The sequence below is a fragment of the Nannospalax galili genome, unplaced genomic scaffold (assembly GCF_000622305.1).
Source record: "Nannospalax galili isolate Female #2095 unplaced genomic scaffold, S.galili_v1.0 scaffold39, whole genome shotgun sequence".
Lineage (NCBI taxonomy): Eukaryota > Metazoa > Chordata > Mammalia > Rodentia > Spalacidae > Nannospalax > Nannospalax galili.
The window spans coordinates 5,541,131-5,566,857 of record NW_008346683.1 but is presented as its reverse complement, the minus strand read 5'-3'; the positions used below and the strand labels follow the sequence as shown (position 1 = coordinate 5,566,857).

The 25,727-nt window shown below is 45.1% G+C and overlaps 1 protein-coding gene across 1 annotated transcript in view; it reads right to left on the bottom strand.

Moving 5' to 3' along the window:
* Nuak1 (NUAK family kinase 1) overlaps positions 1-25,727 on the bottom strand; it is an 80,289-nt gene that overhangs the window by 5,739 nt on the left and 48,823 nt on the right. The window contains exons 3-6 of the mRNA XM_008843128.3: positions 17,258-17,409; positions 15,266-15,331; positions 3,868-3,987; positions 1,586-1,718 (exon numbers count right to left, since the gene is read on the bottom strand). Coding sequence (XP_008841350.1) covers positions 1,586-1,718; positions 3,868-3,987; positions 15,266-15,331; positions 17,258-17,409 — 471 coding nt within the window. The remainder of the gene's footprint in view (positions 1-1,585; positions 1,719-3,867; positions 3,988-15,265; positions 15,332-17,257; positions 17,410-25,727) is intronic.

The window sequence follows — 25,727 nt, the reverse complement described above, 5'->3', positions numbered from 1 at the left end:
AGTTCACTGGTACCAGTTAGCTAGCAAAGCAATAAAAGACCATCATGAAAGTCATCCTGAAATTGCTCCAAACGAAAAGCTCAGCCTGACTGATTGGGGGGGGGGTCTCTATATGCCTCTATCATCCACCCATCCGTGTCAGTCCTCAGTCTTCTATTTGTCAATTTACCTACACAGTAAAACTTGTTTGCAAATCCCAAATTGATGCCCATAGCACTTTGGTGGGCATCTTGAATGCGCACAGCAGTGAAGACCCCAGAGCTTCAAAGCTTGTGTGTGTGCCGGTCTGGCTTCAGCTCCCAGACTACAAACAAGCAGCCCTTCCTCAGTCCATTTAGCACTGTGTTTTTCACATTTTTGTATTCTCTGCTGGGATTCTGCCACTAAAATGGCCCCAAACACAGCGTAGAAGTGTTGTCTACTGTTCTCAAGTGCACGGAAGACAGGACATGCCTTCAGGAGAAAACGTGTTAGATGAACTTTGTTCAGAGAGAAACAAAAGTGCTGTTGGCTGCTGAGTTTGAGGTTAACAGATCAAAAGTGCATATTAAGTAAGGTGTCTTTAAACATAAATATACAAAAATGGTTAAGTATTGATCAATAGGCAAAAATCATACTTCTAAGACACATAAGAATCTAACCCTGTATATTGCCTAGAAGCAAGGAATGGTTAGTTCAATATTCATTGACTGAAGGAACAAAAATCAATTGTGTATACATGTAAACAGTAGTATGTAAATGTTAACTATGTTCCATGTTAGCCACCTGTATACAGGCCTCCTGTATATACATAATGCTTTTCCATGAAGAGATGATGTTTATGACCTCAGTTGCTCTGACCAAAAGAACATACCAAAGGCAACGCAATCCAGTTCCCACCTAGTCAACAGGAATGTCTGTCAGTCTCTTCTCCTTCTTCCAAGCTGCCAGGTAAAGAGATCCAGACTCTCTACTGGTATGACAGGCCATAGGACGGCCCCTCAAAGAGCCAGAACCCATACAATTAGTCACAGACTCCTGGCTCACTGCAGGTGCAGAAAGAACCCTAAGTGAGACCAGAAACATACTAGGCTGGCAGATATGCACAACAGTGGGTGTTTAAGCCCCTGGGTTTGTTTTAGCAAGTGGAATGGTTATTATGCAAGAAGAAATAATGGAACAATAATAATACACCATAGTCCAGGCAGGGACACGGCAGTGAAAACGTCAGGGCAGTGGCCAGCCTCGTGGCCCTTCGCATCTCAGGAGGGGAATTCATGTCTGCCTGGCCTGAGAGGGGCTTTTTATGCTACAAACCCTTTCCCAAGTTTTAATTTATAGTAGAAAAACTGGTTTGCCAAAATTTATACAGCAGGCAAGCAGGACTTCTGGGCTGTCCCATCTGCTCTGGGAAATTTTTACCCAGGACAGTTTGGAAAAAATATCCTAAAAAGTGAGTTTTTGCAAAGGGGACTTTTCTGAAAGAGGAATAAGGGATGGCAGGAGACTTTTTACAGACCCAGAAAGCAAAGTGTGTGAGCTGATAAGCCAAGCACTGTACCCCAAAGACCCCCAACACACACATACACTTCCACAGGACACAGACCTGAGGGCTGCGTGGGCTCCCGATACTCTCCACTGCTGATCTGTCGAATGAGGTTCTTGTGATCAAAACCATCGAAGGGCATCGTTCCATAAACAAGAGTGTAAAGCAACACGCCCAGGGCCCAGCTGTCCACCTAGAGCAGGAAGACAGGTCACATAGGAGCTGGGATGCAGATTCCCAGATGGCTTCCAAACCACTAGCATCACTGTGTATGAACAGCTACACACAGAGCCCCCAAGAACAGAATTTAGCACCTAGAAGACAGGCTCCCACCACAGCCAGACACAATGGCAACACAGTTGGTCCCCATTATAATTCTGTGAGACAGGTAGGGCCTTGATTATTTCCAGCCCCATTTGACAAACAAGAAAGGAATAGAGACCACCATTTCCCCAGAAGCCCCCTAACTCATGGAGGTAAAGATGGAATGCAAGGCCCTTCATTCCTAGCACAAGAGTCAGTTCCTCCGTTTATTTCTTCAAAGGGATTAAAGGTTCCAAAATTATGAGACAACAAACATGAGCAAAGTAAGAAAGAACTTGGGGTGCAATGTGGAATGTTGGGGACAGAAACAAATTACTGAGTGCATCCACCCATCTTAGGCAGGCAACCTTGGCTCCTTACTACCATGTAGAAATGTAGGCCCAGTACTGCTGGAGCATTTAGTATTTATAGAGAAGCCAGAAATCATAGTTTTCTGTGACATCTCCCAGTTATTAAATGTTCATTTGATTTTTTTTCTGGAGATGAATGTGACCAAATATAGCAAGTCTATTGGTTAGACCAGATGCCAGCTTATAACTTCAGACACAGACCATCAAAGAAGCACTTATCATCTACTAAACTGAATCCTACACTCCTCCCTTACATTCTTATTTTTTGAAGACTTTCTCTTCATCTTAATTGCTAGTAGACCTTGGCATTCTTCCCTTCATCTCCAGCCCTGCCCCCCAAAACACTCTCAAACAGATAAATATTTGGAAGAAAACATTTCCACACACTGAGCAGCTGCTATTTAAAGGGTACTGGGCGGATGAACGTCTCTGAAAAGTGAACCATCTTCTTGCAAGTGAGTACTCACTAACTCACAACATTTTCAAAGGTGCATTATCTTATGGTGGCCCTAGAAGATTTCTAGGGCACCTAAAAAAATATATTTATGGGCTGGAGAGTTGGCTCAGTCGTTAAGAACATTGGCTGTTTTTGCAGAGGACCCAGGTTCAATTCCCAGCAGTTATATGGTAGCTAACAACCGTCCAATACTCCAGTTCCTAGGGAATTTGATGCCTTCTCCTAATTTGTGTGGGCATTGCATGACACAAGTGCCCTTACATACAGGAAGGCAAAACACTCATACACATAAAATAGAAAATAATAAATTTTTCTTAAAAAAGAAATATACTTATTGTGAAAGAGATGAGGCCATTACAGTGTAGTTCCTTAAATATACATGCTGTCACAAATAGGGGCAAAAAAGATTGAGAGGGGTTGTCTTTATTCTGTTTGTTTTGCTATACTAGAGAATAATTAAATGTCTAAAGCCAGGGACATTATTAAATATATTGCAGTATATGCATAAAGCAAGATAGTATGTGGTCATTACAAATTATATTTTAAAAAATTTTTTTGGTTTATTTTATGTATATGTTTTATCTGCATGTATGTAAGAGTACCACATGCACGCAATGTCTATGGAGACCAGAGGAGGGTATCAGATCCCCTGGAACTGGAGTTACAAACAGTAGTCAGTTGTCATGTCGGTGCTGGAAACCAGACCCAGTTCCTCTGAAAGAGCAGATGGCTCTCTTTGCTGAGCCAGCTCTCCAGCTCCCCAAATCATACTTTTAACAATGAATTTGGAAGAGGTCACCACATAAGTTTAAATTTTAAAAAGGCAGACATGCACACGTCTATGTGTGTCATAGTATGTACAGCTTGCCCTTTATTAACTTGATCTTGATTTAGTTTTAGATGATCTTGATTATTTCTGAAATGTAGAGAACTACCTTGGGGGGAAAAAAAGCCTAAAAGAAAAGTCACAAAAACTATAAGTGGCTATCCCATGGTGGGGAACTTGCAGGCATCTTTATTTCCTCTTTTAGGCTTTTCTAAGACTTTCTAAAATTTCTCCCAGGTCTGTATATGAATGCCCTTATAAATCACGCAAAAGCAAGTTTTCTCTGTTTGGTTTTTGGGGCGTTTAGAAAAATTCTAAGACCTAGTTCTTGCCTCCCTCCTTCTCCCTGCAGCTCCCCAGCCCCCAACACCAGCAGTCTGCTCACCTCTGGCCCTCGGTAAGGCCTCCCATTGACAATCTCAGGAGATGCATACAGTGGGCTCCCGCAAAATGTTTGCAGAAACTTGTCCTTCTGGTACAGGTTGGAAAGCCCAAAGTCAGCAATCTACAGAGAAGCAAGATACACAAGATACGTTGCAGTTAAATTGCTAGCGTCATCAAACTGATTCACATCACCCACAGCAGATGAGGCCGCCAGGGTCACCACTGTCTCCCCAGTCCTGAGTCTGCATCAAAGAACTAGTGTTTCCCACTGCAGTCCACAACACCCAATACCAGCTCTGCCGTACTTCACAGTGCATGCTCTATTGTGTAAAACTGTGTTTGTACGGCCTCTCTATTTTAAGCTTTAATTGAGACTTGTCATGTGTATTTGTTACTTTCATTGTTGCTGTGACCAAACACCTGCCAAGAAGCAACTTCAAAGAGACAGGGCTTATTTTGGCTTATCAATTCAGAAGATAGAGTCCATCACGGCAAGGGAAGCACCGGGCAGGAGCCTGAGGTGGCTCTTCACACTGTGTCCTCATTCAGGAAAAAGAAAGCATACAGGAAGTAGGGCTGGACCAAAAACTTCAAGACCCACCCCTAGTGACCCACTTCCTCCAGCAAGTTTCAACAGCACCATTAGCTGGAGACCCTGTTCAATACATGAGTCTGTGGGGGATATTTCACATTCAAACCACAATACCCCAATAACAGCTTCCACAAAAATCACCAACTTAATGTTTCTGACAAGCATTAAAGTACATGGTAGACTCCCTTTATCTGAGGAGGATGTTTTAAGTCACAAAAGGATGCCTAAAACCTTGGAGAGTACCAAACCTTGCATATGCTATTTTTTTTTCTATATATACATGTCTAAGTTTAATTTATAACCCCCAAACTATAAGAGATTAGCAATAATATTATTTTTGCTTATCTCTTATCATTGTTCTGTTTTATTATAATAATAGAACAGACCAATTATAATAATATACTACAATAAAATTAATGGGCATCAATATTATTCTTACAACTGTCATGATTAAATAAAATAAGCTCACTTGAACAGATGTCATTCTGGTAAGTAAGACAGCTAGTAAGTGACTGCTAGGTGGGATACACAAGGTGGATACAATGGACCCAGGGATGATTCACTTCCCAGTAGGACAGACCGAGGTGGTATAAAACTGTTATGTCACTCAGAATGGTATACATTTTAAAACACATAAATTGTTTCTGGGATCTTCCAATATAGTATGTTTGGTTCATAGTGGGTAAATAAAATCATGGAATGTAAAATCTCAGGTAAGAGAAAGTGACTGTTTTGTTTTTGCTATACTGAGGGGGTTGAACCTAGGACCTAGTGCATGTTAGGCAGCATGCTAGGCTGAGCTACATCTTCCAACCCTTATCTCTTTATTTTTCCCCTGTATAGTGCTGAGGCTGAAACCCAAGGCCTTAGCCTTTTTTTCACTTGCTATTTTGAGGCAGGACCTCAAATTCAGAATGCCTAGTGTTTCCTAACCTGCAAATTCTGTGTAAAAGTCTTACCTATGCTTGCTCTCATTGTATTGCACACTGCTGGACTTACTCCCTTCTTTGGTTTCTTGAATGGGTTTATATATTATCCTATAGAGCAACACTGTTAGATAGATGAAAGACAGATGATAGGTAGGTAGGTGAATAGATAGATGATATATATAATGTATCTGTATATAGTATATACATACATATGAGCACATACACATCTGCACACTATATATATACATATCTGTGTTCTCTACCAAACTGAGCCCCCTGTGACAGGCTCCACATGTGCCCTCATCATTCTATCATCCCCTGCTTAGCACCTGCCCCTCACCAAGAAATACCTGTCACCAAAACAGGCATTATATTTGACAAGCATAAGATATTAGTAGGTAATACAAAATAATAATAGTAAACCTAATTACTACTTACTGAACAATTTCCAATTACCTAGCACTGTTGCATTCTCTAATCTAATCCTATCAAAACCTGTATTTATATAAAAATATGAATGTATTTTATACCAAATGTCATGACTCCTAATACTTTGTATGCTAATTTAAAAATTAAGAATAAATTTAAATTTTATAAATGTTCAAAAAAATCGTCATTTTATGTTATGGCTATTTTACCACAATTTTTTTAAAACTCCACTTAAGGGGCTGGAGAGATGCTCAGCAGTTTAGAGCCCTGGCTGCTCTTGCAGAGGACCCAGGTTCAGTTCCCAACACCCACATGAGGGCTAACAACTGTCTATGACTCCAGTTCCAGGGGGATCTGATGCCCTCTTCTAGCTCCCATGAGCATTTCATAACATGGGTACACGTACATGCATGCAAAACACTCATACACATAAAATAAAAATAAGTTTTCTTTAAAAATCTCCACTTACACAGGAGACAGGTGTAGGGAGCTAGGCATCTGAAGACATGTTAAGTGGGCAGCAATGTGCCATGCCCCTCCCACACTGCAAGCCCCGTTGCCTCACTACCCTGGGAGAATCTCCAAATTTCAGATGGTCTCAGTCTCAGCCAGCCTTGCAAGCTGACCCCACTGTGTTCTGCCCTTCCCAACCCAATTTCCATTGGAGGGTTAGCAATGAGCTGGGTGATCGACATGCCCAGTGAGCAGCTCAAGCTGAATGCTGCAGAGGCCGTTTTGAATGAAGGCCCTAGAATGAGCCTATTTTTGTAAAAGTCATACTTGAATGAATGGAATGTCATTGAAAGCAGCTGGTGCACAACCACCCTCAGAAAAAGGCATTCTTGGGGCTCAGATTGCACTTAATTGCTCTGAATTCTCCTTGCTTATCAAGGCCCCTGACTTGCTCGCAGGAAGTTGGTGGGAAGCTTTATGAAGTGTGCCCTGTCAATCAGAAAAGGAATGGGATGGCTGCAGCTGTAGAGACTTGAGCCTCCCTCTGGCTGCAGCCACCCCGCACAGCTCAACCACAGCACAGGGAGATACACGCTTAGCAGCGTCGGTGCTGTCTGGGGTTCGGAGCTGGAGCATGTATGAGCACACCCGCACCCCAGGAGCTCTCACCCAGGCTGCGCATCTCTGATTGCTGTGCAGCCATTCGGATGTGTTTATGTTACCGCCCACTCCCATCCCCGCAGACTGATGTTCAGCAGCCTCTCCCTGTAAAACTGTCACTGCCGCGGACACAAGATGAATAGAAATCTAGATTAGCCCATGTTCTTGGCACTTGAATGGAAAGGCAATATTAATCAACACACACAGCATTCTCAGACCCTGAGCCATTCAAAAGGACTTCAGCTCTAGGATTTTATAAGCATGGCGCTTATATCAACTATCGCTATGTGAGGTGATGCCACTGGCTATGAACTCACTCAGAATCTACAGTTTTCTCATCTGTAAAATTGGGGTGAGAATCACCTCCTGCAGTTCCATGGTGAAGATTAAGAAGTACATAAAATGGATGTGACAGTAACTGGTATGTAATGTATTTCATGATACTTGAGACACCTTTATCCCAACGCCAGGGACTGTCAATAGGGAAGGAACACAGAAGTTTAACAAAGAGTCCTGAAAGTAAATTAATTTGAGTCACAAAATGAAGAATTCATTCTTTTCTGGATTTTCTTTCAGTCCTTTGAAATGATTCAGGAAGGTGACCTTGGGTGAGCTAAAACGGTCTAACTTATCATCTCCACACTTATCAACAAGAACGGGCCTTGGGCTCACAGCTGGTGCCAGAAAACTAACATCAAGCTAGAATTTAATAACGCTATTTGGTTTCTATTGTCTTTACTTGAGCTTATCTTCTATGCATAGTACTACCTTCCTTTCCAAATAAATACCACTGCAGAAAGTGACCTGAACTAAATAAAAATACCACGTCAAACAGCCTAAGAACAAGCAAAATCCATGAAGAATGTGAGAAAAAATGGAAATGTGTGAAATGTCAAATTTAAACAGCCAAAAAAAACCATCACATCTTAGAATTGATCTCCATATGAAAGAGACCTGAATAATGGCAATCCTGTATTCTGCTCTGGAAATGAAGTTACTGAAGGTTCAAGGTCCTAAGTTGTCCTGAAGATCATGAAGAAAAGCCCAACACCCAGGGTCTCCCCAGCTGTCCAGTCTCTCTATAACAGAGCATTGGCTGTGTTTCCAGGTGATCCTCCAGCTTTGATTTTAGAGTAGCTCTTTGCTGACACACTGTTAAAGCTTTGGAGAAAGGGACCTCGCTGCTGGTTTTGGCTGGTGCTGAACTGTCCAGTCCTGCCTCATGTTGGATCAAGATCACACTCCATCCCTACACTGAGCTCTGCAGTTCAGCCTTGGCTCTGAAAAGGCATCAGAGAAGGCAAGACTCATGTCTTTAATCTGGACCAATCCTAGATGTGTGCCCTGCTAAGTAAAAATGAGAGTTAAAAAGATAAATTAGGAAGTGTTCACTCACATGTCAGAGGGATTAACCCCTCTTCAACGCAGGTGAACCCTGAAGACACGTGCAAAGTGAAATAAGCCAGGCACAAAAAGACACTCATTGCCTGATTCTATTTATATGCAGTCCCTAGAGTAGACAAATTCATATAGACAGAGTAGAGTGGTGGTGGTTGCCAGGGGCTGGGGCTGGGGGGCAAGAACGCAATGGGCATGAAGAAAAATCCAGGTGTGAAAGGGGAGAGAGGTCTATGGATGGGTACTGGGATGTTTCCATAACACTGAGGATGCCCCCTGCCTCTGTGCTAGACATCCAAGTACCCCAAGTACTGTAGGTTTTAGGTTACATTACAAATATTTTGCCACCATAAAAAAAGGATTAACCCCAGGGCCACTGTGAATAATGACCTCACCTGTTGAAAAAGGAAGAATCAGCTTGTTGATTTTAACTACTTAAAAAGGAAGCTGGTGATAAGAATGATAAGTGGGAATTTCTAACAGTCCTTTGCAGTGTCTGGGAGGAAGCACCATGTACTCACAGATCAGAGCCTTCGGAGTCATGAGAACCTGGGTCAAACTTGACCTTGTCCTTACCAGGTAATAACTGGGACAGGTCACTCAACTTGCCCATCTACAAAATGGACTCAGAACTCTTATTTAGAAAGTTGTTCAAAGGAGTGGAGATTATAAATTACAGTCACCTCCATGACACTGACAGGCAAACTCAGAACTGAAAGCCCTAGAAGCCGATTACAGAGTTAAGACAGTAATGTCACCTGTGGATGAAACATATGAGTGGTTTCATCACAGGATGGAAACAGGGCATGTAGGGCTTAAGTACTTGAGTTCCAATCCTACCCCAGTTCTAACTGGAGGCATGTTAATTGGTCCTACTCAACTCCTGTCTGGTCCCTGGGCCAGCATCATCAGCATCACTCTAGAGTGTCTTTAAAAAGACTCTTGGGCTCTGCTTCAGGCCCACTAGAAGGGAATCTGCATTTTTAACAAGAGTCCCCAGGGAACTCACTTGCACATCAGCCCTCCTGAGGCTGGGTCTCCTTATCTGTAAATTGTGGATGATGGTGACACTGTAATCTATCCAAAAGGAATGCTGAGAACCCAAAGGAACAGACACATGGCAAGTGCTTAGCCTATGCTTGGCATATGGCAGGCCTTCAATAATAAAGCTTCTATGATTTCACATTTTGGAGTCTCAGTTGCCTTTACTAGGAAATAAATTTGGAATAGCACTAACCAGTGTTGTAAAAATCAAGGTCAGATTCAGAGTAATCTAAGACTCTAACAACTGTAGCAGCAACATTAGAAGCCAGACACTGATCTGGGAGCCCTAGATAAACTGATGTATGAAGTTCTCATAATAGTCCTAGGAGAAAGGTTTCATCATTATTCTCTCTTGGCAGATGAGGAAACTGAGGCACCAGCTGGTAAAGTGGCTTGCCTATCAGCCTGTGTAGAGCCATCCTGACTGGCTGTTAAGCCCCACATCAAGGGATGTTATTGTTCACAGGGAATGGGCTTTCTGAGACTCAGGGAAGATAGCGATTCCAAGCAGGAAGACACACTCCATCGCTCCTTTCTGGCTGTGGAGTTAGTTACTGCAGTTTTACCCAGGATGGCCTCAGCCCCGTTCAGCTGGGAAGGAAGGTGGGAAGTGGAACAAAGAGCAGGAAAGGGGCTGACTTTCATCTTCAGATCTAAGCTCACACAGCCTCTTGAGACCAGAAATGACCAGCCACGCACAAGCTGGAGAAGCTAACAGAGGGTATGACACATGCAGCCTCACAAGGGACACTAATGCACAACCCGTGCCACTTAACTGCACACACAACTCCAGCATCCTACATGGCTGCTCTGGCCGCAGCAATGCACTCAGCCTGGCCATCGACCACAATCAGCACTTACAGACTTTCTCTCCTAGGGAAATCTGTCTGTGGGCCAACTGCATTCAAAGTGAGAGAGGACCAAAGGACCCTCAGGTGACCTCTCCCAGGAAGAGGACAATCTGGGGGTGGCAGTAAAGGGAAGAATTTGAGTGGAATAGGCAGAGGTCTGGAAGCAGCCACATTTATCATGAGCTATGGGGGAACCTCCATGCCCTTTCCTGAACTTGTGGTCCTTCCTCCAGAAAGACGGTTATCATCGTCCTTTCCATCAAACTCTTCCCCAGACTTCAACCATTCTGTCACTACTTCCTCCACAAGGGCTTTCTGGTCCATCAGACTGGATAGACATACTTCTTTCTGTTCTGCACATCTATAACCCATGGCATGGGGGCACTGGACTTGCCAAGGGACAAGGAAGACTTCCTGGAAGAAGAGCCCCAAAGGATGGGGGCAAAGAGTGGAAAGGGCGTTTCACACAGAAGGAACCTATGTGAGAGCTCGGTGGATTTGAGGAGCTCTAGTACAATGCAAACAGGCCTTCCCTGACCAATCAGCTGGAACAGCGCCACCAGCTGGAACAGCACTGCCATGCTCCATCCCCACTCTGCCCAGATCTCCTTCACCACATAATTTTATCATGTATTTCTTAGTTTAGTGCTTTCAGCCCTAGCTGGAATTCCAAGTCCACAAGGGAAAGTACCTTATCTTTTTTTTTTTTTTTTTTAAACTTCTGAGTCCTCTTGGAGGCTCTTTATCACTGTTAGTTCAACAATTGTCAGATTCTGAGTTCTAAGATGAGGTACCTGGCCATCTGACTCAGTATAAAATTCCCAACACCCAGTCTAGGAATAATTACATGCTATTTGATACTTGGTAATATTTTGTGATTAAATAAATATTGTCTGTAGTAGATATTCAGTTGCTGGATGAATAGACAAATGAATGTAGGCAGGCATATAGAGATACATATGTCCCTCACATACACACACATGCACACACAATGGATAAATGAACAGATGAGCTGATTAACGCACGAAGGCAAAGTTCTCACACTCATCTCATCTAATCAAAGTACAGAGGCCCATGATCCCAAGCCTCAGTCTTATTAAGCTGCAGAGATTTCTATTTCATCTTGTCTCTGGCCATTCAAAGCTGTTTTTTCTATCTACAGCAGGCTTGCTGCCATTGTCACCAGGGACACCAGGCCATCTCCCCTCTGCCCCTCTACCCTGAGCCCTGGGAACTCAGCAGATTCCCAGCCCTCTTAGAGAGGGTCAGCTGACCTGGGCACCTGGCCCTCTCCTCTTGGGGAGGCATTTTTTACAGGAGCCTTCTATGGGAATTGTCAGCATTCCATTCTCCCAGAGAGTGGGATGTGAATCTGGCCCGTTTTTATTAATTGCAAATTAATGCTATATTGGGTGCTATTTTAGTACATACTTCCACACAGGATGGAACGCAACCCGAAGCGGCACATCGCATCGCACTCATTCCTTCGGCCGACTGACTGTGTGAATATTTTTAGAAACCGCACCCTCTCACCATGGCCAGATAAATAATTTCCAGTGCCAGATGTGCTCTTTGCAAATCAACATCAGGCAGGGAAGGGAAGAGGAATGGGCTACATGGCTCACACCAAAATTGCAGTAATGTGACAAGTTTAAAGCCCCATCAGAGACTTCCTAGGCCATTGTCCTCTTCCCTTTAAACATGGACATATGGACGCACAATGGGAAAGGCCTCTGGAGCTCTAAGAGGACCCTGCTGTTCACATCCACTTGGCTGGTAGCACATCTGCACTCATGGTCCCGTGGGTCCAGGCAGCAATGGTCTGGGCTCTTATGCACACAGAGGCCAGCTTGTGGCCATGTGTCTGCTTGTTTCTGTCAGCAACTGTCCTTTCTAAATATGCTTCCACAAAATGCTGAGTCAGGAAGAGCAAAGTCTACACAGCCGGAAGACAAATCAACACCAGCTGACATCCATTTTTTAAAAAACCTTAGAAGTGGGTGTGAGATGATGAAAAGCGAATTTTCCTGGGAGTCAAACATGTGAGTTCTAATCCTGGCTCTCACTGCTTTGCTTCAAAATCAAACAGTTCTAAATGCCTAAGTGTGCCAGGCACCACAGGACACTCTGGAGAAACAAAGACACAACAAGCTACTGAGTCAAGACCTTGTACACATCACTTAGACTTTCTAGGTTGGAAAACAACCTTCAAGAAGTCCTTTTGAACTCTAGAATTTCAGATTTTAGTCAGATTCTTTGAAACAATAGAGAAAACAATAAATAATAACAAAAAATGGGAAGACTAGACGTGTGTGTGTATGTGTGTGTGTGTGTGTGTGTGTGTTTGTGTTTCTACCCTGCCAGGGGCAGAGAGTCCTAAGAAAAAGACAAAGAGAAATATAGAATCAAATTTTAATTTTTGTAAAGTGCTATGTGTATGCTATTTGCCTACAAAATGCATGGGATCCCAGATTGAAAACCTGGTCCCCAGGAGCTGCCCTATTGTGCATGCAAATGAGTCATTCTTCCAGGCTCCTGCCCCATTGTCCCTATACAATTGCTCTCAGAATTCTAACCATTCTTCTTCTCTATTAGGGAATTCTATGACTCTACAGAAAGCTATGCGCCTTATCACTATGGGACTACATCATAGGACCAAGAGGTCACACTGAACCACAGAACCCAATCTCTAGGCAAGAGGCTCACATTCCAGGCCCTGTACAGGCTACATTCAGTTCTGTGAGTTCTGGGCAACAGGTGGCAGGAAGAATCTACAGAGACAGCCACCGAGGTCAATGGATGATATAAAATCCTTAGAAGGCCAGGGTACAATCCTGCAGCTAGGGTGACCACCACTCCCAAGAACCTAGCACCTACCCAGCAGCCGGCTTTCCCATTCAGTTCCTTCTCCAGAGCCAGCCTCCCAGGATAGGCATAGTTCAACGTTGTCTGCTTTGACTAGCTCATTAGCTAAAATTTTCACATTTGGGTACTGATGCCCCAAGAGTAGGGATTACCCATAGAAACTGCTCAGAAAATACTCATCCAAGAAAATGAATAAATCAATCCCAGAAACAGAGCATTCCTGCTTGACAGGAGAAACTAAGTTTGGATGGGCAAGTGGCAGAGGTGACACAAAATGCTCAGGCTATCCGACTCCAAAGCCACTACTCATAGCTGGAGCAGATGTACACAGGGCTCCTAACAGTTTATAACTCTGAACATAGAGAAGCACTCATTCGGACTCCAGAGCAAGCCTGTAGCTGTTACCATTACCCCTGTTTATAGCTGAAGAAACAGAGCTCTTTGGCTTTCCCAGTGTCAAGCAGCTAATGAATAAGCTCTACCGCCCAGAAGTTTCTTCTTTCATGGTACTAGGGATTGAACCCAGGGTTTCACACGTTAGGCAAGTGCTCCATCACTGAGTTATAAACCTCAGTCCAGAATTTTCTAACTTGATAGTCAGGGTGCCTTCTAAAATAATCCAGCCACTTTGCCAGAAAGAGAGAGACCTTGAGATTTCACTTCCTGTTCCTAGGGAGAACTACTTTGACCAATCATTTCCTCCTTGCTGTATGGACTACACAGAAGTATGTGACCAAGGTCAACCACTATGTGAAAATAAGAGGTCATGGGGATGTGTCTTCTAAGGACCTCTCAAAGGATGATGGTGACTAATAGTTGCCCCAATGATCAACGAACAGAACCCAAACCCTGAAACAGCTCCATCCTTCCATGGAAGGAAGTGATCCCATCATGAACCCTTCAACTGACAGCAACAATAAAGGAAGGTGTGAGATTGCTCCCGTCTTGTCTGGAGATCAGGGATAAGTCATTCACGTCACAAGTGTCCAATTGGAGGGCTCCCACAGTGCTGGGAGTACTGAGGCCATTTCATTATGAAACCCGTGCCGTGAGCTCTGTTTATTTTGAAATCATATTTGCTTATTTTGCAGACATGATCTAAACGACATTCAGAGTGCTTCCCAGGAGGCCCCTGAACCCTGTCGGCCTGTCTGGCAGCAGCCAGCAATAATACTTCCCATAAAAGTGAACTCCATCACTCACTCTTTCCTTTTTTTTTTTAAAGACTCATTTTATTTTTAATTATGTGTATACGTCTGTATCTGTGTATGTGAGAGCACAGGTGCCCAAGGAGGCCAGAAGAGGGTGTTAGATCTCCAGGAACAGGAGTTACAGGTGCCTGTGCTGAGCCATGTCTCTAACCACCATTCCACCCTTTCTGAACAGCAAACACCACCATCATTTTGGTCTAGCTACCAGATCCATGACTAGTTCAGGGGGAAGGTAGGGAGGAAGGAGAAGAGATGTGGGATAGGACGTCACAGAAAGGTGGCCAGGGAAAGAGCTCTAAGTCAGGTGGGGTGCTGTGTACTTACAATACCTATTTAGGAGGCAGAGGGAGGAGGATCAGCAGTTCGAGGTTATCCTCAGCTACATAGCAAGCATGAGGCTAGCCTGGACTACATGAGATCCTGCCTCAAAACAAACAAATAGGCTAAATCTAAGTTTATAATAATTTGGGGCCCTCCTTATACGATGGGCACTTGAGCACCTGAGGTTCAAACTGCAATTTGTCTACATACCACTGCTATTCCAGAAAAACTCCTTGATTTGTCCGTGCCTCAGTTTCCCTATCTATATGTGAGCTGTAAAATAAACAGTGCCTATCTCTTCTGTTGTCTGAAGAATGAATTTAAGGGACTATCAGGCAAATGGGAATTGAAATACATATGCTACACGTATGAAGTACACAAGTTACTTTTGTGGTGATAATTACAGATTGTACATGAGGCACAGGGACTGTATGTCAGTCATCTCTTTGTAACCCATCAGGAAGATCAATGCCTGACATGTTGGAGAGCCATTAATTCTTGCTGAATTAAACTTAAATGAATTGAGAGCTTCAAGGAGTCTTTCCTGCACTGACCTCCCACCAAAGGAAGTAGCTACCTTAGTCCCAGATCAAAGCCTGAAGCAGGGAACCACACCATGCTGCAACACCCAGACCCCACCTATTACCTTGATATTGCAGTTATCATCCAGCAGTATATTTTCCAGCTTCAAGTCCCGGTGGACCACACCATTCTGCAATGAGAAGAAGGAGAGAGCTGAATGAATGGATAAAATCAGAGACAGAAACAGAGCTTAGGGGAGGCCGAACAGAGGGAAACGTCTGACAGATGAAAGAAATGCACCAGCCCCGGTGGTCTGCACCTCCATCCTTCAGGCCTGCTCTTACTGTCAGGACGCTCCCCAGACAGCGACCAGCGACAGGAGAGCATTAGTCACTTGCTGTGTGGTTAAGGGAAAAATGACTGGAATCCATTCTCCCCCAGAGCCTGTAAACCAGCAGGGGGATTCTTTGTCGGAATGCAGTTCCGCTGTGAGAGCAATATAATCCCAGGCAGCGCAGACCCTGTCTGTCTGGGATGGGGTTCCAGGGAAGCAACAGACCTCAGCTGGGGACGTCAGAGCATGGAGCTCTAGGGCCAGCCTGCCTGCATGTCTGTCTGTCTGCCTCCCTGATGTCTGCCTGCCTGCCATGTCTGTCTGTCTGCATCCCTCGTGCTGGAAAGACTTGAAAGTTCCTCTCCACTCAGCAGGACTCAGGGCTGAGTGAAAAGTGAGGCGTGGTTGAAGGCCAATGAGACCAGAGCCACTGGTGACCGTCATACTCTGTGACCTTTTCATTCAGGCAAACTGTCTGGCAAGGGTGGGAAACTGAACAACCTGAGCAGCTAGCCAGCTTAAAGGGGAAGAGGGCACCCATGGACTGGGGGCGGGGGGGGTCTACCCGGCAGTAGCACCTGGCCTGCTCAAGTGTCTTGAAGACTCAGTTATCATTTTAGGAGTGGGTGGGCAGAGCAGGGGCTGTGAGGATACATAACGAGGAGTGGGTGCCCGACACTACTCCACGTGAAACAGGCCTGTGAGGAAGTTATCATTTTAGGAGTGGGTGGGCAGAGCAGGGGCTGTGAGGATACATAACAAGGAGTGGGTGCTGCGGTGCTGCAAACCCAAACCTACAGGCCTGTTTATGGTTGTTCTTTGCTGTTTATTTTCCTTTCTGTTTGACAGCTTCTAATAGCTTCACAATCACTGACTGGAAGAGGACAACAATGTGTTTTTGTAGCACTCCTGTGCTAATCCAAACCCTGGGGAAGGTGTTCTGAATTCAGCAGTGCGCACAAACAAGTCTCTTGGAGGAGAGGTACAGAGAGCAGGGAAGCTGACTTTGGTTTTAAATTAAACACGGGAAACAGTTTGGTTCACATAGTTACATTCCTGGCTTTCACAAGAAGAAGGAATGAGCCTCAGAAAGTCCCATTCATATACAATCCACGTGTTCACACACTTCAAATAATGGAAATTCCATCTGTGGTGCTTTCCACTGACACCTGAAGATAAAACACAGAATAATGTATGATCTAGATCGCGGGTGCCTTTGCCACCCACAGAGAGGTCAAACACTGTTCACATGGGTTAAGAATGTGGGGTCTAGAGCCTGGGAAGATGGTTCAGTGGGTAAAGTGCTTACTGTGGAAATATGAGGACTTGAGTTTGGATCCCCAGTGCCCACATAAAATCCAGGAATAACCTGGGGGATAGAGACAGGCACTGGGGGATAGAGACAGGCAGATCCTGGGGGCTCACTGGCCAGTGGTTCTAGTGGGAATGGCACACTCCAGGTTCAATGAGAGACCCTCATTCAAAGTCTAAGGTGGAAGTGACATAAGAAAGTGACTGAGGAAGGCAGGTGACATTTGACCTCTGGCCTCTACAAATGCATGCACAGGTAAACCCACCTGGACACACCACACAGACCCACACAGACCTCCCCCCCTCATAAACACACAGAGCGTGGGGTTCAAAAAAGGGAGATTTCTCTTCCTAGTCTATAAATTCTCCATGCATGTCACAATGACCAGACACTTTTATAAAATGATGAGCATCACATCACAGAAGAAGAACCCACTATAGCCCAAGCTGCAGGCCAGGCCTTGGCTGTACCTTGTGACAATAGTGCACTGCAGACACAATCTGCCTGAAGAAATGCCTGGTCTCCCTTTCGCTGAGGCGTCTCCGCTCACTGATGTAGTCATACAGCTCTCCTTTGCTGGCGTATTCCATGATGATCACAATCTTATCTTTGTTCTCGAACACTGTGGGGGGCCGGGAGAGAAAGAAACAAATACCCTGTTTATCCAGCAGGCTTGCTTATGACTACAGAGAGAGAGGAGGAGACCTCAGAGATGTCACTGAGCCAAGTTGGGGTGGGGAGGAAAAGGGACAGGTCACAAATCTGTGCATTCAAGAGAACTTAGGACAATGGTAGCCTCACCTGGCCCTGGACCTGTCTTATACAGTTGAGGGAAACACACATAGTTCTTTTCTGCAGACCCCATTCCCATTCCCAAGATCATTTCCCACCCGCTGCTCCACCGTCGGCATAGTTCTCTACAGAGAGGATAGTGGGGAATTAACAAAACAACTATTGGGCTGAGGAGACAACTCAGCACTCAGTAAAGTGCTTGCTGTCCAAATGTGAGGAACTGAGTTTAGAACCCTAGAAATCATGGAAAAGCTGGACACAGTAAGCTTGTGTCTATAATATCAGCATTCGTTGGGAAGCAGTCGAGATAAGAGTCAGGAGAGTCCCTGGGAGCTCTGTGGGTCAGTGAGCCTGGCTTATACAGCAGACAGCAGCAAACAACAAACTGCCTGAAAAAGGTAGAAGGGGAGGCCCGGTTTTTACCCTTAACACACTATCAACGACTGCTTGAAATTTTACCACCTGAAAAAGGAGGAAACTGAGGCCTACAGAGGTCTTGAGATTTGCAGAGCCTGCAGCCAGGCAGCATGGTTGCTAAGATCAAGCACAGATCCACTCTCAAGGAGGCAGCTTCTTAAAGAGCTGGCTGAACAACTTGGCTCTGCCTCCCAGCATAACTGGGGAGCCACAGAGCCAGAGTCTGATGTGGTGTCAGTACTGCTGCAGTCCCATGGAGCAGGGGTCCCTGCCTCAGTCCCATTCTCCTCTCATCCAACCTCCATCCTGCGAGAGAGAGCATTTCCCACAATGCTCTTCTCTCCCCAACTCTGATGCTACCGGCAGTGCTGATCAAACTCCACAAACCTTGTGTCTGAGGTCAACACAAAGTGGCAGAAGACAGAAAGCCAAGGAAGAGAGAAGATTCTAGGTCCTCAGAACCATCAGTCAAAGCCACTCCACCACCACCAGGGACATACTTTGTGCTTTCATTTAAGATGCCTTTGAGTGAAGACAAAACTAAATAATAACTATCTTGAAATGAATCCCTCCTGGAAGACACAGAGGGTACCTAGACCCACCCTCTGCCCACTTCTCGCCACCACATCAGCATCTACCAATTCCCAGCAGTCCCAATACTCAACAATGCAGGACTGGCATTCACTTATATTTTCTCAGTCACATAGACGGATGTTGTTTCCCACTGCCCTGCTCTTCACTCTCCGCCTCCCCTCTCCCTGTCCTATCCTACCTGCCAGGGAACTCCAACTCCCCAAGACTGTACTCAAATTCATCTGCACATTAACACCTTCTGCCTTTTACATCCTGGCCCAAAGTTGTCCCCCAACAATTTATTTCCTGGTCTCATATCTGTTTTCTTTTGCCTGGACCCTGAGCTTAGGCTGAAAGAACTTAAAACTAGTTAAGATGCTAGATATTCCTAGGTAGGATTCCTGCTTCTGTCTCTTGCTGGCCGTATGACTCCAGGACATTGCTAACCCCCTTCCCCTCTCTTCATGCTTCTGCTTCAAGTGTAAAACAGGAATAAAGTTAGAAAGCACTTCTTAGAGCTGCTGGGAGAATTTATTGATAGCAGCATGTTAAATGCTTAGAACAAAAAGCCTATACTTACAGCATTCAAAAACACTGGCTGTTACTGTTGATTTTAATATTATTGGACCCTCAGGGCCTGGCACCAAGACAGATACACACATTCAATGAGCAACTGAGTTGAACTGGAACCTGCCCCAGGTCCCTCATCCTCCCACACCTTGTCACTGGCTGCTAGAAGTTCACTCTCCTCCCAGTTCCTTTTTGGCTCCTTCCAGTCCAGCCAACCCTCTCTGATAAAATGAAGGGGAAGGAGGTAGGGAGGCAGGAGGAGGAGAGAGGGGACTGCCAGATAAAACTGGCTGCACTGGCGTCTACGGGCCTTGCTGTACCCAGCCACCTCGGCTCCTGCCAGGATTTCAGCCTGGTGTGCACTTTTCATTAACTATAAACTAGGAGGTGGGGAGGCTGCCTCGTGCGTGGCTCAGGCTGCAAAAATGGCTGGGCGATGTGCCCTGGGGAGGCAGTGGGTTTTCTAATTTTAAAAATGAGGGAGAAGGTCGAAAGAAGGAAAGTGATTTGACATGAAAATAAATATGAACCTCACATTCTAGACTGTGGGGTATCCTTAAAGGAGCTGAAGCCACAAGCCCTGGAGAGACTGTCACTGGAAGGTCTAGAGGCACGCCTCTCACAGACAGGAGACTGGCTCCTCGTTATCCAAGGCTGCCTTAGCGGCATGAGACAAGCACAACTCACTTCAATTCGGCCCAATGTGATATTTCACTACAGAGCCTCTGTGGGTACAGCTGGTAGGTCTGACCTCTGAAATACACCCTGGATGAATCCACCCGTTTCACCCCACCCCCAGCCGCCATTGGCTTCCAACCCTTCTCTGTCATCCCCTTGCTGACTGCATGAGGAGCGGATGGAGGAACAGCTGCACAGGTATGTTCCCTGGAGCATGGGCTCTGCAAAGTCTCCTGGGAAAAAAGGGTTCCATGACTAAACAGGTGAAATGTTAGGAAAATGCTCATACCTGGGCTTTGTTGCCCTTAGTTCCTTGACCATCAGGGTTCTACAGGTGAACTGGGACACTTTCGTGTTCCTACTGATGTCCAGAAGTAGGGTTCTGGACTCAGTAGAGAAAACACTGGATGCAAGTGACGATGTCCAAGTAATAAAAACACCCTCTAGTTGTCACGGCAGACAGCAGGACCACAGAACTTTCATCACGGCTAGGCCTGGCTCTGGGACACCATCCATATCCTCTGCAGGAGGTATCTCAAGTTCACAGCCAAGCCCTGAGTATCATCTTGGATGAGCTAAATGCCAACTGGTATTCTGCATCTGAAGAGCTTAATGACTCATCAGAGTTGGCACTGAAGCCTCCAGGGCTTTTTTAACAACAGCACCATGTAGTGTAGGCCCAGGCCCTGTGGTCCTTCGAGTCTTCTCTTTTTATCGATGGGGATACCTGGTACAGCAAAGCTCAGAATAATCACCATGGTTACAAACAGTACGGGCAGGAATGCGACAGGGCTGGGCAATCTGCCTGAAGATTCTAACCTCAGCTTCTACTGACCATCAGCATACACCAATGCCCCTGACCTGGCTCTCCTCATCAGGCAACAAGGCTGATAAAGAGAGGCCGGGTTCAGCCGGCATGGTGGTGTATGCACTCTAAGCACTGCCTGATGCTTAGAGAGGGAGGCAGAGGATAGTGGGTCTCTGTGAGATCTGTGAGAGCTACATAGAATGTTCCAGGCCAGTTGGGGCTACAGGGAGACCTTGTCTCAAAAAGTCCAAAAAAAAAAAAAAAAAATTAGCAGGGTTCAGTGAGCTTCCCCTATGGCCAGTACCATGCCTCAGTCTGTGCTCAATAAATAGGTGCTGTTCTCATAATCCCTCTTGGCAGCTCTAACCAGACAAAACCCTAAGGCTTCCCCTGCCAAACTCTCTTTAAGATATGGCATGCTTGCCACAGAATCTCAGGAAGGGACCAGCGATCACCTATTATTTTTTTCAGAACAGTCCAGCATTCATAATAACTAAGAATAAGGTCTTGGGAATTTACAGTGAAGAAAGACCAGCTTCCACACCCTAGGCCTGCGGCTCCTTGCCCACGGTTAAACCCACTATTGGAGAAGTGGTAGGGATACTCCTGGTCATTCTTCTCACAAAACGGGCTGCTTCCCTTGGGCACTTTTACAACTGGTTATTTATAAGCCCAGAAATCTTGTCTGTGTTTATGTTATTAGTCACTAAGCAAAAGCTTATTTTCCACCAGTTGGGAAGGGTTTCCTTTTTAAAAAATGAAAGCCTGTGTCTCTTGGCCAGACAGTTTTACCCAGAAGTCCAGTGGCACCAAGATGGTAAGGAAAACTGTGGCCCTTGACATGCCAGGCCTACCAGGAAACTGCATGCCCTGAATAGAAACTTCAGTCAGCCTAAGTCAACCCACCACACTGTGCCAGGTCCTTGTGCTGCACAGCCTGGGTTTTATTAAAGCCACAAAGCTGCATAAAGTGCCTACTATGTGGAAGGCATTAGGGATAATTAAAGAAGACATTACGAAGTTGAAGGGAGAGGGGATCACAGGCCAGGTGGAAGGGACAGCATGAGGAAGGCAGCATACAGGACTGCCTGTGCTGCCATCAGTACCGACAGGTGCCGGGGAATAAGAAGATAACTTTAAATGAGACACCATGGCTGAAAATGCCCACAGGAAGCTCTGGGGCCATCCGACAGGTGACCAGACATTAACAAGAACAATGGAAGAGAGAGAAAGAAAGCCAGAGTAGCGATAGTTAACTTTCCCTCTCCAGTGACTGCATGCCAGGTACTCAACACTGAATGTTCACAATGATTCTGTGAAACAGGTACAGGGACCAGGTGCTTGGGCTCAAAGGTGTTGCAGGCTTTCTTTGGATTTTGGAATAGCTGCATATACATAATGAGTATCTTGGGGGACCCAAGTCTAAACCTGAAATTCACTTATTCATAAACACCTTATACACATACCTTGAAGGTAATCTTATCCAATAGTTTAATAACTTTGGGCATGGTGTGGGATTTTTCACATATGATATCACATTGGTGTTCAAAAGGTTTTGGATGCTGGGGCATCTCAGATTATAGATTGCTAGGTCAGGGATGTTTGATACGTATCAACATTTTCCCACTTACAAATGGAGGAGCATGACTCGCATCAAGGAGCAACATTTAGCACCCTTCAGTCACCCCATTTCAGCATCTATCACTAACCATCTTCCCAGGGCTATAAATAAGCCAATGTCACAAATGTGTTGAATATGAGCCAATCAGGAGGAGGGAGTTTTGCTACTTCTGAGTATTTTAAAAAATGGTCCATGTGATATATATAATTTTTGCATCTGACTTCAATAACCTAAAATAATGTTTGTGGGAATAATTCATGTTGTCCCATGTAGTGAAGCATCTTTGTTCTCACTCCTGTGAGTATCCTATCATGTGGCTATACTGTGGTGGTTTCTCCATTCTACTATGGATAGACATTGGTTTCCAGTTGAGGGTCCTTATGAGTACCGTTGCCACATTCTCGCCCATGTCTTTTGATACATGTCCTAGTGCATCGCTGTTGGGCAGATACCTAGTAAGGCTTTGAACCCAAGTTTGTGCAACTCTGAAGAACACGTTTTACCATGACTCTCCCCATCCATTCGTCCTCCATGGATTTGTGCTCAGCAAAGATTCTCTTTGGTCAAATGGAGTCTACTTCACAGGTTTTTGGTTTTGTTTTTTTTCTGAACATCCTTTCTTACCAGCCTATGAAGTCTATCTGAGCATTCTGCTCAAAAGGTTTTGAATATTGGAGCAACTCAGATTTCAGATTTTGGGATCAGGGATGTTCAACCTGTATCAGCATCACCCCACTTTATAAATGGCATGTAAACATATCTGTTAGGCGGATACAAAAGCACTGTAAATCATTGTCTCTCAGAAGGTTCTTCCTAGTCAGAAATGGCTAGAACTTACCAAAGAATCCAATCTAACCTGTATGGTTTAGACTTTTAGTACCTAGAGGATCAGGGAGAAAGACACGGGGTGAGTTTGAATAAGCCTGAAGAGATTCCTCAAGAAAGCAGGCATGGAACTCAACGAGCAGGCCTGGGTTTGCTCTAATAAGGCACTCTTAACCACTGTTTTGGCATACCATAAACTATCCAGACACTTCCCATTTTTTCTACCAAAGAGGTTTCCTTCTTCCCAGACACTTTTCTTGGTTTTTTGTTCATTTTCCATTTCAAGGGGGACTGGTTGCTATAGCAACAGCTGCTTCTCCACATTAAACCTGAATTTCATCAGACGTTCAGTCTGACAGTCCACTTCTGACTTCTGATTGTCTGGCTTTCGCAAACACACTAATTAGGAGGCTCCTAACAATTCCCTCCTGCTGCCCCTGAGGTTAATAACACAACTTATATAACTTGAAAAAAATGTGTATTATAAAAACAACACTCTGGCTATGGAGTAACGCTGATGAGCAAGGAAATCTTGGGATTTTTAACCATCTACTGGCCATTTTAGAGCCAAGTACACTAGGCCATTTAGCAGGAGAGTGGACTTGGTATCAATTTACAGGATCCTCTGGGGGCAGAAGGTTCTGGAAAATGGAGAATTTCTTCCTGTAAAAAAGGAGGATGGTTCCCTGGTTTACATGGACTCTCAAGGGAGGAAGGTTAGTTTGTTGGTTTTAAAGCAAAAGGACCAAGGGCTTAAGACAGGGCTAGTCAGAGCTCTCTACATGCTTTGCCTGCTCCTGACTTAGTTTAGGATGCTGCCATTTCCACCCAAGAACAGCACCACTTTTACTGCTGTCCTCAAACCTCTGACAGAAGTACCTCTCCACTTCTAAGGGCGCCCTTTTGTTAAAGACCAGGAAGATCCTCACAGAAACTGGGAACTTGTTTTCCATTTTAGAAACAGAGGAAAATTGTCTGTCACCTCCCAAGAACTAAACTGCAAACAGCTCAGGGGCTGACTGCTTCCCAAAATGACCCTCTTATGTCTGAAGTCTAGAAAGTCCCTGCAGCGAGGGTGAGAAAATTCATCTAGGCTGGCAGCTCCCATTGTCTGTGTGGTGGTCAGAACTGAGTCACTGTCTTCCAAGTTTGGACAATGGAAGGCTTTTTGCTCACTATTGTCTTCCATATACCCAAACTTGTTCTGGATGCTGTTGGTTGGCATGCCAGCCAGGCCACCCTCTGGACTTCAGGGAACTCAGAAGAAAAGGAACAGAATCATAGCTGGGGGATGATGGTGCATATCTGTCATCCCAACACTGGAGAGACTGAGGAAGGAGGCCTGCTGACCGCTCAAGGCCAGCCTGGGTTATAGAGACTTAGTCTCAAAAAAATAAAATAAAATAAAAAAAGAACAAAAAAGAAAAATGTAAGTGCCATCGCAGAAGATGCTGAAGGCTCGCTAAGAATCGTTCTTATGACAAAATTTTAAGTGTTATTTGGGGCCCAATATCAAATCCTAGAAAGGCAAGGGACAAGGCTAAGATATACAGAGGGAGAAGGGACTCAAGGGCACCAGGCTGGATTGGCCACTGTACTCCAGTCCCCTACTACAGCTACGCTTTGGGGGTATTTTTGTGGCAACTCAGCATGACTGAGTTGAATGGGCTCCATTCGTCAGATGTACCTGGTCATTTCCTCTACTGCTCTGTCTCAGACAGACAGACAGACAGACAGACAGACAGACAGACAAACAGACACACACACACACACACACACACACACACACACACACACACACACACCAGAGAAAAAGAGAGGCAGAGGCAAAGACAGAGAGAGGGAGTCCTAGCAACTAGGACAACTACCCTATGTGAAAGCAAGGGCTCTAGATGACCTAGTCAGTATCTTTAAAAAAGTGGCTACCCTAACTGCAGCAGTGACAGGGATGTGCAGACAGCCTTGGTTCCGCCCCCAAAACCCTCTGCTGCAGGTGCTCAGCTCACTCTGTCACCTAGCAAAGGTAGGAAAGCCAAGACAGTATTTATCACCCTCCAGTGTAGCCAGTGAGTGACCCTCTATAGGCCTGAGCCAGTCCAGGGAGGACCTTGTCACTGTCAATTCCAGTCTGCCTCATGGGACATCACAATGCAGTAGTTAAGAGCCTGGCTCTAGGAGTTCAAATCCAGGCTCTGATGCTTACCATCAGGGTAGCTTTGGTAAGTGACTCAGCCTATCACTGCCTCAATTTCTTCATCTGTTAAGGTCTCTACCTTGGGGCCTTGTAGTAAAGATCATAAGTGCACATAGCAGCACACACATGAGGAAGTGTCAACTGCTACAATGAGGCAAGAAAGAAGAAATGAAGACAGGCCTGGATCGAGGCCAGGGTTAGGGATCTGCATTGGCAAACCCCAACCCCAAGAGCCTATCTCTACACTGAGACCGGAAGAGGAGAGAGGTTTATGGGGATCATGCACTAACTTGCACAGACATCAGACTCCCGTGGTCTTCTGCAAAGGCTGAAGTGACTTATAGCAAGCCCAGCCCTCTTGCTTTTTTAAAGATATTTTAAATTTTTTACATGTATGATTGTTTTGCCTACATCTATGCAAGTACTCCATGTATATGATGTACGTGCAGTGCCCACAGAAGC